The sequence below is a fragment of the Molossus molossus genome, unplaced genomic scaffold (assembly GCF_014108415.1).
Source record: "Molossus molossus isolate mMolMol1 unplaced genomic scaffold, mMolMol1.p scaffold_m16_p_17, whole genome shotgun sequence".
Lineage (NCBI taxonomy): Eukaryota > Metazoa > Chordata > Mammalia > Chiroptera > Molossidae > Molossus > Molossus molossus.
The window spans coordinates 9906617-9923118 of record NW_023425352.1 but is presented as its reverse complement, the minus strand read 5'-3'; the positions used below and the strand labels follow the sequence as shown (position 1 = coordinate 9923118).

At 39.4% G+C, this 16502-nt stretch overlaps 1 protein-coding gene across 2 annotated transcripts in view; it reads right to left on the bottom strand.

Annotated features, from left to right (window-relative positions):
- The window catches only part of RAB11FIP2 (RAB11 family interacting protein 2), a 36452-nt gene extending 31638 nt beyond the window's left edge, over positions 1–4814 (bottom strand). The window contains exon 1 of one of the 2 annotated variants that reach the window (XM_036265561.1): positions 4280–4814. In XM_036265561.1, coding sequence (XP_036121454.1) covers positions 4280–4632 — 353 coding nt within the window. In that variant the 5' untranslated portion in view covers positions 4633–4814. The remainder of the gene's footprint in view (positions 1–4279) is intronic. The other variant, XM_036265560.1, reaches the window with a different exon arrangement.
- Positions 4815–16502: the final 11688 nt, after the last annotated feature.

The following is a 16502-nucleotide window of genomic DNA, read 5'->3' as shown; positions in this document are numbered from 1 at the left end:
AAAGGAACTCTGATCTAATTTTATATTAGTTCTTTCCCTCATTGTTACCAACAGGATATACCAGAAGAAAGTACATTTACTATATACATCTCATGGAAAACTGGTTCACAGGCCCTTTCAGGCAGAAGAGAAAACAGGAACATAACCTATATGCCAGCTACATCTTAGCAAGTACCATGCAAGAGAAATATTTTCTTAATTAACTTGAACGACTCAATCAGTCAAGATCCAACTGCATCAAAACAAGCAACTTTTAAAATAAAAGAGCATTTTATAATAGAAGGCATTAACCTGATACCCTAAACTGAGAAAATCCCTTATCTGAGGCAAATGGTAAAATCTGAAGATGCAGTAAACACTGTGAAATAGAATCTGAAACACAAACTTGAGCACTCGAAAGGCTTGGAAATGAAACAAGGTTATATACCCAGTTGTTAACTTAGAGTTTTGGAAAAGAGAATCATTTTCAATGGGGGAGAAATACTTCTGATGAGTGGTACTACAGAAACACTCTGAAACATCTCAGGCTTTACTGAAAATAGATGAATATACTTTGTAAGAAATGTACCAGAAAAAAAACACAAAAAACAAAAAACCCAAGCATGTAGGAGTTCCACGTGTGTAACAAATAAAAGCAAATTGAGAACAAAAAAACACAATTACTTAATAAATGAAAGGCAGTGAAGGTGATCAAAATTCATAGAATTTTACAAATAAAACCAATAAATCATCTACTTCAACATCCTTATTTCAGAGATGAGGAAAATGAAGCACAGCGAATATAAGTAACTTCCCATGTCAGGTTAAAGCCAATAAAGAAAATACCCAAAACTGATGAATAATATCTGCATGAAAACAGAAGCTCTTCCATATCTGATGAACCATACATGTTAATAAGATTAAACATAGCCTGTCATACGTTACAGGACACTGTATTTAATCAGGAGACTGGCAGCCAGAGAAGAAGGCAATGCCTGTTCTCTACTGTTAAGAGTGTAAGCTTCATGAAGGCAGCTTGCCTTGCACTGAATAAATGTTAACTTAATTATTTCGAGAACTGTATTCCTAAAACAACCAAGCTATAATACACTGTGTGTACCTGTGTGTGTGTGTTGCCTTGTTCTTTATTTGTTTGTTTTGGGTAGGAAATACTAAAGACTTAGATGAGCTTTAAAGAATAAAGCAAGTCAGTGCTTTGAATACAATCTGTAAACACAGTATTTTCCAGTCTCCTCCCATCCCCTCCCCAAAATACTACAAAGCACTTTGAATCTACTAATTTAAAATATCGCCATGACAGATAACTTTTAGCTGCTTTGTTTTGAAAGTGACATAACAGGAAAGTCTTAATGAGACCTCCAAAAATTGTCCCAGAGATAAAACTTGTTTTCCCAGGCTTCAAAAAGATAAAATGAAGACATAGCATTTGGGGCTTAGTGGATTAATGCTGATTTTTTTTCACCTCTTGAGTACTGGATTTAAACTGTATATGGCCTCTGTTCAATTTTTAGTGGGCACAGGTCCATGTTCAAAAACCACCACACATGTGGGAACTATTCCCAAGCAATTGGTGCTGTGTGGTCAGAAACGGGACAAGATTGGCAGTAAGGGTGCCAGAGGCCAGGACGCAGGTGCACGGCAGAGGCAGCACAAAAGTCCTAAACTCGGCATGTGTTTGAGTCATACCTCACTCTAGGGACTCTGATTGTTATTACTTTTCATGAGCATTAAAAAAAAAAAGTCAACATCACCCACTTCTGTTGTAAAAAAAGAATCAATAGATATTACACAACAGCATGAACAATTTTACCATTCTATTATTAAACACTGTATTATTTCCTTAAATCTCATGCCAGAACCAACCCAGACACCCATGAAAATGGGAGATACAGAAGTTCTCTTTCCCTGCTCCATTCAAAGTGTGCAGGCTCAGGCGCCTTCCCCCCACCACCTCCTTTAAAAAAAAAAGGGGGGGGGGGTATTTAATTTCAATATATAAAAATAAGTAATAGTTTTAGCTGTCACACTTCTTTGCCTATCATGACACAACTGAAGACAAGCTGTAAATACCTGTCTTCAGTGTCAAGAGTAAAAAGTGTCACACCCAGGAATTTCATGGGACTTCTAACTCAGCTGGTAACCTTCATCGTTCATACCAGTTTTCTAAAAAGCACTTGGGAATATGCTGACAAGGTTCAGTAATGTGCAGAATATTAAATATCTTTCTTGCAATACACCAGTGGCTCAAGTCTGTCTCTTACTGTGCCACATGTACAGCTGTGCTGCAAAAGGAAACTATTAAATATATTAAAAAACTAGAAATATTACCAATAAAGATACCTCATCAAATATGTAGTCCCTATTTATCCACAAAGAAAGAAAATGGTAGGGATTTAATAACAGGAAAATCACTTTGAATGCAATAACATCGCAAGCCCTGTTGATAACATTTTAAAGCATTTCCCCGAAAAAAGTTCTAACCAATTTTATAGTAGCCAATAGAGAATTTCTGTAGGGAGACTACAATATTACTGTTTACAGCCAAGTGTATTATAATTGTGATGTTGCCAAAAATAAGGAGTAAAACAAGGAGAAACTTTAAAAGCTCATTTCATCCTCAGAATCACTGGGCTCAAAGTTGGGCCTACTTTCACTTGGAAAAGTTACATTTCAGGAAAGCCTGTAATACACCACTCATTCACAGCAAAAGTATTGTTGATACAGTATGAAATATGAAGTTACAATACACTTAAAAGTTTACATTCAAAACACTCTGAATATTACATAGTGTAATCCAAAATTGGTAATCTGGAACAAATTATTTTATAATTATCCATTTTCAATTTAATTTGATAAACTCCTCAGAGGAAACTAAATGCTATTTTGTAAGTATCAACAGTTTTATTAAAATCATTGATATATATTCAACTTTACACTTTTTAAAACCCTTTTCTCTATTTTCATCTCTTAAACTAGTCTAAATATTTACCATTGTTTGTCTTGCATTCCTAGTGTTTCTTATCTCTCTACCCTTTACCCTACACATTAAATCTTAGGTAAAGATCTGATGGAAAACTTTTTTAAAAAAATAAAAATTAAAACTCCAATCAATAGAAGCTTGCAAAAAGATACACATAGAAAAGAACAAGAGGCGGTTGCTTTAAAAAATATCAGAAATTAACATGACATCAAGAAAATTATCACTATAAAAAAGTTTCTAAAAGGGTAAATTTCAGTTATGACTGAAATAAACAGCAAAGCTATTTTGGAAATTTCAATTCCTCTTACAAATTCATTCTATATTTTTGTCTCACTAATTCCATCAATTATAATGTTCTTTCTGACTAGAAAAGTTATGTTTTAGGAAGGGGTGAGTAGACCTATGTCTGAAAACATAACTGTTTTTCAATTTAAAGCATAACATGCTAGTGTTAACTTATAGTATGGTTTTTAAAATTAGAATATATACCCTAAGATCGAAAGTCATATTTACAAAGCCATGTTTTCATTGAAGATGTCAATGCATCATTTCAACACAAGAATGTAATCACTGTCTCCAGTCTGACAACATTTAATATGGTCGAAACACAGGGGCTTTGCAGAACTAATTCTGAAGTAATGCACCAGCTCCAATATATTGTCAATTCAAAGGAAAACAGTGTGTTCAAAGTTGAGGATGTTTGCACATACTTTTAAAACTTTTTCTCTTTGAACAGCTTTAGACTCCATCAAGATGGACTTACCATGAAAAATGGTTGGGCTCAAATGAAGGCCATTGTGTTTATAAATGTTGAAATAACATACTGAATTCTAACTTGGATCATTTATCTTTTAACAGCTTCAGAGTTCAACATACATATATGATATTATATTGGCAGATTTAGTTTCCTGCTATTCCATTTCCTGGAAAACTGTTATGTTTAAAGACAACGATTTACACATATGTTGTCTTAGTTGGTCAACACTGTGATCCAGTCTTCTTATAAGTTGTGAAACAGTGCTAATTTACTTAAAAATCCAGTGCAAAATATTCAATTATTTAAGATGAATACCTCAAACAAATGAGAGTAAGGAACCACGAAAGACTCCATTTTTAATAAATGTTGCTTCACAAGGGCTACTTCTACTTCAAATTCATGCAACTATGGTGCTTAAAACTGGGTCATATTTTAGTTCAAAAACCAACGCCCCAGATATACAAATTAATTTCCAAGAAGCAGAAAATCCATTAATAAGATAGTTAAGCTCCCCCAAATTCAAAATAAATTACATAACTTACTCTGTTTTCCTTCTTTGTTTGTCCTCAAAGATGTCATTGAGATTGATTGCCACCTGCCCTAAAAACTTATCCAGCCCCACGAGGGACCTGTGCATGACTATAAGGAAAAGGATGTACTTCTCTGGGTTTCCCTGCATGAGCAAGCCAGGTAGCTCAAAGGAGGCCTCTTCCTTCCAGACTGGCTCAAGGGTTTTCTCGGCTACAGAGGTGGAGTACTTCTCCTTGCCCAGCTGAATGATCGTGTATGTGTCATTGGTGCCACTTTTGCCTTTTGGCTTCAGATCTTTGGCTTGGAGCACTGTGACCTGCACGTGGGTGGGAAACCACTTCTGGGCTTGCTCGGACAGCATCATTCTGTCCTGCTTCTCGGCACCCAGTTCCCCAGCGCAGGCGGTGCCCCTCCCGAGGGAGCGCCCTGTTCGCTACCACTGCATCCTAAGGGCACTTAACGGAGACGGGCCACTCGCAGGCCCAACTTCCCAGGCTGATGTCAGAGGGCCTCGCCGGGGAGCCCGGGGGCGCGGCTGCTCGGGGGTCCCCTTTCCTCACAGGCACTGGGGCCCACCATCACCTGGCCGCGCCGCCGGCCCCGCGCTCGCGTCCGCACCTTCCCGCTCGCTCGGCCGGCCCCAGGGGCGAGCCCGCGGCCAAGGCGGCGGCTCCGGGGCCTGCGGGCAGGTGAGGCCTGGCCGCCAGGGCCGGGCGGAGGGCTGCGGAGCTGGGAGGGCGCCCCCGCCCTGCAGACCGGAGCTCGTCCGCCCAAATCCGCAGCCCCAGCCCCCAGCCCCGCGCCTCGTGGCAGGGCCGCCTCGCCCCTCCGGCGCTCCCGCTGCCCCGCGCTCGCCCGCGGGCCCAGCCCGGCTCCTCCTCCCGACCCCGGTAATACGAACCGCCAGCGGCTCGCGGCCTCGCTCCCTCTCGCCAACCTCCCCCTCCTCCTCCCCTCGCCTCGGCTCCTCCTCCCGGGCGGGGCGGGGCGGTCGCCGAGGGCTGGAGTGGGACCTGGGGCAGGGGATGCGCCGCCGGCCCGGCGGGCCTCGGGCTGCAGGGCGGCGGGCACGGGGCTCGCCTGGCCGGGCCGGCAGCTCCTAGCACCGGGCAGGCGGTGGCGGCGGCACTTCCGGGTTGCCCTTCTCCATGTTGCTCTGGGAACGCGACGGGGCGGAGCCGGGCGGGGCCGCTGGGTCAGGGGTCAGCGCCTCCCTGGTTGCCATGGAGACCAAGGGCGCGCGCAACACGAACTCCTTTCCCGGGCTGGATGCTTGGTGGATGGGTTCCGCCGCTGCTCCGGGCTGGCCCGGCGCTGGGCTCTGGGGACGTGGGGTCCTACACCGGCTGGAGGCACCGCTCCTGGGAGGTGGCAGTAAAGCCCCGGGCCTGCCCGATCTGGAGAGAGACCCGATTTCAATCTTTGCAAGTTGTCTTTGCTGTATCCTAGATGCCCTGTGCCTGGCACAGAGCGGGCATTCCAGAAACTGTGATGGAATGCAGTCAGTCCCCTTCAGTGACTGAAAACAGTTTTCTCAAACCCTTATCCCCTCTTCTTTTGGAAAAAGAGAAGGCTGTTAATTGACTGGAATGACACCCCCTTCCCCCAACACACACACACACACACACACACACACACACACAAGGGAGAGAAGGAAACAGGTAAGATTCCAAAATAAACACAGGGATTAATAAAGATAGCAGGAGGCACTGGGTTGGAGTCATAGACCTGTTTGGACACCAAGTCGGCCACCATCAGTCTCTGTCCCCTTGGTCAAGTCACTTTACCTCCTGAGACTGTTTCCTTATGGCTAAGAAAACTCAAGTCTAAGACTTCATTGCGACTCTGTGGACTCAATGTCAAAAGGACCCTTGGGACACTAGCAGTCTGGTAGACTACCCGACTCCAGAAGCCAAGCCCAGAGACCATTCTAGTCATATATCATCAACTCGGAGAAGCAAACAGCCTCCTTCACCAAAGGCACCTACAATTGCCTTAGCTGCTCCTGAGGGCAGGCCTGGTGGCCCCTGGTGCTGTTGGAACGAAGGGCTTTGTGACAGAGAAGAAAATGGGGCTATGTTAACACTGCTTTTTCCACGCTGGCCTGATCTAGTGGGGAAAGGATGGGTAATGGCTGGTAAGTCAGGAAGGAGCCTTGCTTGATGTCCTGGCTCTGCCAGAGATTCAGTGCATAGCTCGTGAAGGGCACTTAGCTTCCTGAGGCAAGGAATTGAGGCTCTGGGAGCTTCCATTCCCTTGTCCATAAATTATAGATGAAATAGCTATTATAGAGTTGGGAGAAGTACCCTGAGATCATGTATGTTTCCTAGCATAGCTTGGCACATAGTTCTAAATCTCCCTTTGCCCCTCTATTTCTCAAGTGTGAGAGACTTTTTTATACTGCCTTTATTGTTTTTATTTCCATTCATGTCTTATTTTCCCAAAGAAATTCTAAGTTCTTTAGATTGCCTTATGTATCCTGGATCATCACTTCACAGAGGCTAGCATGCAGTAGGCACTCAATTCATCAAATGACGGTACTTTTTCTTTCTTTTTATGACTAATTTTGTGAGGAACACAATATGATAGTGTACACTTTCCAACATAAAGAGGCCATAAAAGTGTAAGGTAGTGTGCTTATTTTCAGGCATGGTTTAAAACTTTTCCATTTGAGAAAAACATTATGTTCTCCATGTTTCTTTAGTATCCCCATGTTGACAGATTACTAGCTGCGGCACTTAAAACTAAGAGTCTTTTCATTAAATATTTTTTTGAATGGAGGTATGTAAGGGCCCAGTCTGTATACAGGGTGGGGCAAAAGTAGGTTTACAGTTGTTCATGTGGAAAATAATACAATAATTAATAAATAATAATACAAGAATAAACTCTGTGTTTTGTGTACTCACGACTATAAACCTACTTTTGCCACACCCTATGTTTGTGACAGAAAGCAACCAGAGTTCAAAAACCTTAGGGGTAGAGGGATAACATTATACATTCTTTAAATCTTATGGAAGGCAGATACTTCCTTGACTTTAAAGGTCAACACCACAGATCTCCAAGACCACCCAGATTCCAGCACATTCTTTCAGGGAGCCCCTGACACTTGCTAGTGTCTATAGATTTCCTTTCATTGATTGGAAACTCCAATTTTGTTAGTGCTGCTCACACAGTGGCATGGTGTGAGTTCTGCATGAAATAGGCACTCCAAAAACAGACAACGGAATAATTTACTATCAAGGTCCTCAGGAAATCAAACTGCAGGTGAATCTTGAATAACCCTGAGCCAGACATCACCTAGAATGAAAAGACCTGGTTATAGGCCATTTTAATGAAAGTTTACTATAAAGCGTACAAAAAGAGGCAGAATTTTTCATCTCCAAGAGGCAGTGCATGAAAAGGTTTATGTATGGAAAACAGAACAAAATCATCGTACTGTGAATATAGCATCTGGATCCCAAAGTGGGCAGTTGTCAAATTTAATGAAAAATATTCTTTAGGAATTTTTAATTTTTTGAGAATGCATTGGAATAGTCAATAGTGGAATTTCAACCAGGAATCCCATAGAGAAATCATTTGATACCTGAAACTTACAAAAACAAAATAAGCATCATGAAAACAAATTTAGTTAAATTGAAAATTGTTATAAATTACATTTTCTAAGTCTTCATGTCTCTATTAAAGGTTGTAATTAAGTAAATAATAGGCAATTAGTTATAATAGTGGATGTGTGTTTCTAAAGAGCTCAAATTGTTTGGTAAGCTTTATTAATGACTGTAAACTTGTTTACAAGTATCATTTCATTCATCTCTGAAATATAGCCATCTCTAGGGTAGAGGTTGGCAGGGGTAGCTCACAGCAAAGCAGTAACACACTACAACACAATTTAGGTAAACTCAAGTCAAGAGCTAAACAATTGGAATTAGTAACATCTCTTCCTGTAACACCTGAATTTCTTTTGAGTTTTCCTAAAACCTGGCTAAAGCCAAAATCATTTAGTTATTACTGTCTGGCAAGATCAGGAGTTTTGACTTAATGTTTGTAAGCCAGAAAAAGAAAATAGTGTATTTTTGCCCTGGGGAAGCAAATAAACAACAACAAAAGAGCCAAATAGACTTCAGGGTTGTATATTAAAAATGAAGTGATTTCCTAGAAGAAAGTGTTTTGTTTTTGTTTTTGTTTTTGATTATTTGTATGAGAGAGTAAAAACAGGTCAGTTGAGTCAAATATAGCATTAGGTCATAGTGAAAAATAATGGCAATTATGTAAGATCTGGGATCAAAGTGGTTCTTCAAAAATGTTTATTGTCATACAGTTTTAAAAATTCTTTTTACCTATCTTAAGACATGTATGGACAATCATTTTAGAAAAGAAGAAAGATTGCATACATAAGGACAACAAGCCAGAATCGAAGACAGTCACTTTTTATTATTTTATGACTAATGATATGTCCAGAAATGTTCGCTATAATTCTAAATTCAAGGGCTTGGGGAAATAATACATCTTAAAGGAGGAAAATGCTGAAATTCCTAACTTTGAACAGTTACAATGCCTGCTGCAATAAACAAGAACAATTTGACCAGAAAGTAAAAATAATCAATATTCTCTAAGAGTGGAGGATTTCACAGATGAAAATATTTACTAAGTGTTGCGCCTTTCGGTCAAGTCCCATAAGGAGACTTATTCCAAGCACTGTGAAAGAACTTTTCCCTTTGAACATCAGCATCTCTAAAATCGCCACTTGGAAATATATTGTAGGACCATTATGAAGTCTTAGTGTTTAAATAACCCACTGGGTTAAGACTATTAATGCTCCCATGTACGATATTAATTATTTTCCAGTTGGAGGTTCAGAAATATAAGGGCAGCAGGAAGCTTTCCCAAAGTATCATTACAATCTTCAAACTTCAGATACACACACACACACACACACACACACACACACACACACACACTTTAAATACATATACGACTCTATTTATTCATTTATTTTTAATCCTCACCTGAGGGCATTTCTGCATTTATCTTCAGATAGAGTGGGGGGGGGGAGAAACATCAATGCAAGAGAGACACATCGACTGGTTGCCACCCTCATAACCCCTGGGGACGAACCACACCGAGGCACGTGCCCTTAGCGGGAACCGAACCCAGGACTCTCTGGTCCACAGGCCGACGCTCTAATCGCTAAGCCAAACCGGCCAGGGCACGACTCAAATATATTTAAAATTTATACACATATACATATGGCAAAACTCCAGTGTTATGCTGGAAATACGTCCATAGACAGATTAATCTCCACACAACCAGTTAGAAGTAAAAATGGTATTTGGCAGCTTGATTTGAAATTATAATTGCAATAAACTAGTATTTGGGGGGTTTTGGTGATTGTCTTGTTTTCACCACTGGGCTGATTAATTTGTCTTGTGGGACTAGGCCATGTATGGACACAGTTTGCAATGCATGAGCTGTATGATGTGAAATACTATAAAGAGCTCTGGGCAGCAGCCTGGGACTTAATCCCAAGTCTGCCTATTACTAGCTACATATCTTTAGGGAAGTAATTTCCCTTCTTTGGACCTCTGTTTCTTCATCTATAATAGGAACCACTAAAGCATTCTCTAACATTTAATAATTCTAAGTAGTATATTCACAACACAAAGAAGCAAATTGCATTATAATTACCTAATTGAATTTGGTCAACATACTAAAGCAGATTCCTTTTTTATGTAAGTTATTAATGAAAGATCCTCTAATTCAGAAGAAAAAAATCCTTCAGACGTCCTGAGAGCTCTCTCTCCTGAACGAAAATGATCATCACAGTAAGAAGTAAATACATCTCTTATTAATAGGCCTTGCATGCGGAAATTGACATGAACAGCTAAGATTAGGCAGAAACTACATGTAAGTGCAAGTGGTTTTGAAAAACCTCAAAACTTCCACGTGTAGTAATAAATATAACTTCTATTTAAATTGTTTGTAGCCTTTTTAAACTATAAAGACATCTTGAGGGGAGTAAGAATTTATGGAGCAGGATACATTTTTGCACATCGCAATGTTTTGCGTAGATGTCTTTTAACTTTCTCTTTACGGTATCACAACATGGTGTTGTGCAATTTTTGTTTTCTCAACAAAATCAACGCGTGTTAATGCGTAGAATGTGGATTGATTTACTTGAACTGTTATGGGGTATTGGGTCAGATGAATGCGCGCTGTTTGATCTTCTCTCCTTCCAAAGGATGTTTGAGTTGTTCCAGTTCTCACTATCATAAACCATGCTGCGGGAATCTCCACATGTCTCCTATGCACGTGTGCAGATCGTGTCTTTTTGTAACCATGCCACTTTTTGACAACGGACAACGAAATGATTGGGAGTTTGTGAATGACGGTGTGCAAAACTCATGGACCTGAGCATCAGGCGGCCTGGTTGCTAATCCTGGCTCTGCAGCTAAGCAGCTGGAGACCTGACAGGTCATACATAATCTTTTTGTGCCTCTGAGTCTCCTTCCACCTTCAGAGTTCTCCAAGTTCTTCATACACATATACAATAGTGTATATATGTATGAAGGTCAAATATCTATGAAATAATATATTATAAATGTTGCATATATGTATAGTGTATAATATCATGTATCATATTTATGTAATATATAATAATAGTTAAAACAATAATGTATAGAGATATGATTTGTTTCTATATATAATATCGTAAATGTATACATATAGACCTACTGAAAAGCAGAGGTTATTATAATCGGACAAAGATTTGGTGAATACTTATGTACTTATCTTCAAGTTTCAATTGCCTCAGCACCCTAAGTCCTTCTGAAATCCTCGAGTCTAGAACATCGCAATGCATGGATTTCTGTGGAGGCTAACAAGGACTGGATACTTTTATTATTGCTGAAAGAAATGTTTATCAGAGTTCATTAACTTATCATCCTTGTACTTTGTAAACATCTGTTAATATTTTTCATGTTCAGTTAAAATCCAAAATGGAGAATTTTTTAAACAAATAATAAAGGATTAGAATTATAATATTTCTGGAACTAATGTATATAATCATTTGGAGAGTATTAAACTGGTGAGCAACTGGCAAAATATTTAGTGGTGGTGTTTTTCCCCCTACATGAGATCTAGTGTTCTCTCCCTTTCTACTTATTTAATCGATGCTAAACAAAGTAAAGGACTTTAAAAGGGTTTGTTATATTTTGTGTTTGATATAAAGCCAGGGCAGGGAGTGGGGATTGGCATTTTGAGGGGTAGATCCAAGGCCTTTTGTTCCAAGGTCAAATTTGAAACCATTTCTGCTAAGCAGCTTCAACTAGGCTGAACAATGTTTTAATCAATCTGAATATTTGATAGTAAAGCTATTTTTGGCTTAGAACTGGGTGCTTATCTCTTACATGGTCTGGATTGGATCACCTTCAGAGCACTCGTAGGTTATGACATAAGGAATGACTGTTGTGAATCTATATCATAATCATTTTCTAGTTATTGGAATAATCACTGGTCATCTACTTAGCCAAAAGTAAGCATAGGGCTTGTCTTGGCAATGTAGACCTAAAAGAAATATCTGCTTCCAGGAAATTAAGTGGTGTAGTGGAAGGAGCATTGAACTGTGAGAAATCATCTGGCTCAGCCATCTAAAGGCATCCGTGACCTTGAGCAACTTAAATTCTTCCTAGATAAAACAATGACATTTACATCTCTTCTATCTCTAAACTTGGATCTCATTATCCAGGAGGTCTTCCCTCTAGACTCCCATCAATGAGCAACCGTGTGTTACTGTGGTTGTTTACCAGGCTTCTTATACAGGAGGAGAAGGTACAGATTGTGTAATTCGTGCATGCACCTGAACTCTTATAACCAGAGGTCTTAAGAAAAATTAAGGCCCGGCTGGTGTGGCTCAGTGGTTGAGCATCGACCCATGCACCAAGAGGTCGCCGGTTCAATTCCCAGCCAGGGTACATGCCCAGATTGTGGGCCCGATCTCCAGTGGGCGGCATGTAGGAGGCAGCCAATTGATGTTCTCTCTCATCGATGTTTCTATCTCTCTCTTCCTCTCTCTCAAGTCAATAAAGAAAAACAAATTTTTAAGAAAAATTAAGGAAGATTTTTCAAAACTTGTGTGCAAAGTATGAAGTGCATGGTATGAACTTCTAAGTTAAAGTTTTGCCTAAATAACCTTTGTAATTTTGAGCAGTTCTGTTTTCCTTTTCTGTATCTACTTGGACATTGGAAAGGTGTGGAACAAACTGGCTTTGTCCCAGTGAAGTCTGGTGCATTCAGCACCACAGCCATCAAGGGCTTGCAACCTTTTCTAACACAAGATTTTCCCCAAAGTTCCTCAGATAGAGACGCTCACTGGACAGGATGGGTTTTATTCCTCAGGCACTAACTACCTCAGTGACAATGAGCAAAAAATTATGTAAACTCTGTACATTCATTTGTGCTCATCTGCAAAATGGGTTGCTGGGAGGAAGGAATGTGGGTCAGGTAAAGCACATAGGAGGCTCTTGCTGCTTGGAGGAGGGTGTAGTACCTCATATCTGAAGGCAAAGGCCAGACACCCCGGTTGTTCTGGGCTGTTGGTTGCTAAGTAACTAAGGATCTGGGGCTGCGGTTGATGTCTCTCTAGCCCAGCTGACGAGAGCCTGTGACTTGAGACCCTGAGTTATTTTTGTTTCCAGCCAAACCCCAATACGATTAGACACTTTTTCTAAACAAAAGTAAAAATTAAAATAACTCAGTAATATTTCAAACCTTACTTTAAAATTGAATAATGACTTTTTAGAGTATCAATTTAACAACTTTAAAAGAATTATCAGCTTCTTCGGTTGCAGAATAATAATGAGGAACTCCCTAAATTATAAACCTATCTCTACAAGTAGCTGAGTTAGAAGTTTAAGTAATTAATACAAAATAAAATTTAAAAAAGATAAACTTAAGTAATAAATTATACACCAGATAATATTTTAATATACTAGCTATCCATTTAGAAGGGAATCATGATTTATTTTTTAAATATGACCTCCTTTGGTACACCTGGTAACATAAACATTCGGTGACTAATCAGTGTTTCTAACTCCCATGTACCACTCTGATTTTATGCATGTTATCTCTATTTTAAATATTATTAAAGAATAGCTAACATTTGCTGATTGCTCACCTCATGATAATTTCTTTAACATCATAATTTTATTTAATTTTCAAGAGATTAAGCTATAGCCAACACAAACATTGCCATCGTATTTTTCCTGTCCCATCGCAAGGAAGGAAGGAAGGTCGTGCGGGGGACTCTTCAGGAGCTGCTCACACCGGGAGGAGGCAGGAAACCTGGAAACCAAATCCTTCCTAGCCTTTGAACAACTCTTATGCTTCAATTGGCTTTAAGCATGATCACAGCATCCTCGACACAATCCCAGAGCCTTACGCTGCGTTAGAGAAAGCACGGAGACAAGCAAAAGACAATTGATCTGTTTTACAGCTCACGGCACACTCACAGAAGCAGCATCACTCATTGAACCGTGGCGTTTGGCAGCCATGAACCACATTCTGAAGGACTGAAATGTATGTCAATGTATACATTGAAAAAAACCATCGCCTTTGACATCAACGAATTCTCTGTCATCTGTCACTTATGGAAAACATTCAGCTTCCATTTAGGAAACTGAGGCACCCACACCACTTCAACCTACCAATTAGGTTAATTAGACATTTTCTGGACAGTATAACACAATAAGCGGGAAGGCATTTTGTAAACTATAACGAATTTCACAAAGATGAAGTTTTATGGTAGTTTTTAGGCTTGTGTCTACTAAGTGTATATCTCTTAAAATTTATATTTTTTTCCTCTAGCCTCATGGTTGCTTAAAATGGTTAGCTGAGCAGATTTACAAGCAAGAATATTCTAGTTTACCATCATTCAAACTATGTCAAATCCAATTAAACTTTATAAGATGATGAACAGGTAAAGGATAAATAATGATAGCTAAGTAGATAAATATATGTGATGAATCAAAACTGATTGACTATTACAGAACAGACAGAATATACTGTATTGAGCAAGAGATGATCTTTTGGAGAGTAAGGGAGGCAGGAGGAGGTTGTAAAGGGTAAAAGGGGTCAAATATATGGTGACAGAAAGAGACTAGACTTTGGGTTGTGAGCACACAAATACAGGTGACGTATTATAGAATTGTGCACTTGAAACTTTTATCATGATATTAACCAATGTCACTCCAATCGATTTGGTTTTCAAAAAGGCAAAAAAAGAGAGATGATTTTTAAGTTTCTTGTGGAATGAAAAACCTAATGCTTTCTTGGAAAAATACACCTTACCAAGCTCTAGGATTGTAAGGTTGACAATCTGTTGATAATACTCATGTGTTTCTTATTGCTAGTAATGCCCAGTACTCTGTGACCTTCCTTCTAGTTTTAGGCAGCAGCTAGGACAGCCAGACTTACTGCCCACGGTCCATTCTCAGCTTTGCCATTTCAAGATAGACCATAGGGAGAAAGGTAACAAAAGCCAAAGTTTATGCAATGCATAAAGAATTTTGGAAGAATGCAATTCATAAAGATCTGGACTTGATGAAGATTTCACTGGCGGGGGTGAGGGGGTGGGGAGGAGATTGGTGAAGATCAAATTTGTTGAATATTTTGTATTATATTCAAGACCTTTCTTCTCCCTTCTTCCTTGTTGAGCATGGGAATTGGGCAAATTATTCATAGAGTCTCCAGCTTGATTTGGGCCTCCAAAAGCAGTTAGCACTTGTGTCATGTTTCCCAGGAGGGAACTTACAAGTGAGCAAGGTTCTAGAGCACCCCAGAGCCATGCACCAGGACGGTCTGGAGCAGCAACGGTCGCAATAGAAAAGCAGGTGGAGGGAACTCTGGGCAGAGAAGGTCTCAGGCAACCCTTCGAGCCTCCTGTCATCAGAGAGGCACCAGAAAAACTCTGAGATTTTCATCTTTCCCTGAGAGGTGTGCAAATCACCAAGAAACTGCTGGCAGACCGAAGTGATCGTCCATGTCAGGAGGGGGAAGATTTGTGGTGCAGGCATCAAGGACCAGGGACCAAACATGCCGTGGTTCAGATTTCAGGGTCAAGCTTCCTGGAGGAACGAAATGGATGCTACTTCTCAGCTTAAATGAAATAAAGTGTCCAGAATCACTAAATGTGAGCTCCATTGTGTGACAGAAGCACATATTACTGCAAGCATTTCTTTCTATATCCGATTAATATTTGTCGATGTTTTTCTTTCAGTTGTTAGGCTAATAATGACTGCAAATTATAATTGCTAATATTCTCTAGAGGAGAAGGCTTTTAAATCACCTTCCAGCATTAATATCTATTAAAAGAAAAAACACTGAGCTGCATTTGGGATTTCCTGGATTCCTCTGTTTGTCATGCAAATATTCAGTTCTGCTCTTTTTATGATAATATGAAATAAAGTAGTTTCTCATAGTAACATTGTAAATCATTTGCTTTCTATTACATGCAGCTGGTTTTGTTACTGTAATGATTTTCTGTGAGTGCATATTGCAGAACACATAAGTTGCAATGTGATATTCCTTTATTCAGAATTTATATGCAATTATTGTTTGCCCAGAAATAATGAGACAATTTGAAAATACACTTATTCATTGTAATGCATTTCTTTTTAATATATATCTACATTCAGAGGGGGGGATTCTAAATTTCTAAAATTGACATGCCATCTCTTTTGGTTATATAGACTAGAGTTTTCATTGCACTGAAAATTCAGGATCAAAATCAGAACCAGCTGAGGTAGTTACTCGGGTGCCTTCCTTCAGCTTATTCAAAAGAATATAGGATGAACGGTAAGAATTAAGTAAACCACAAATTATTTTGGAGTGTCTGGTTTATATTATAAATAAATTTTTCACTGCTAGTTGTTTTTTCCAAAATAATGCCTGTATTTTTTATATTCATTCCTGTGATCTAATGTAAACTATGTCCTACCAGTTTAATGTATTATTTATTCATAATTACATTTTTATTACACTCATATGCTATAAATATTTCTCACTCTGCTCTTTTGGATCTCCTCCAAATAGTCTCTAAAACATGTCTGGAAAATGTTATTAAGAGAACTATTCCCCTCTTCTCATCGGCACATAACTAATTTCACACCTTGAATACTGCCTGACCACATCAGCAATGAAGCATCTATTTTTAAGACACCAACGTAAAGATTATTTATTAAA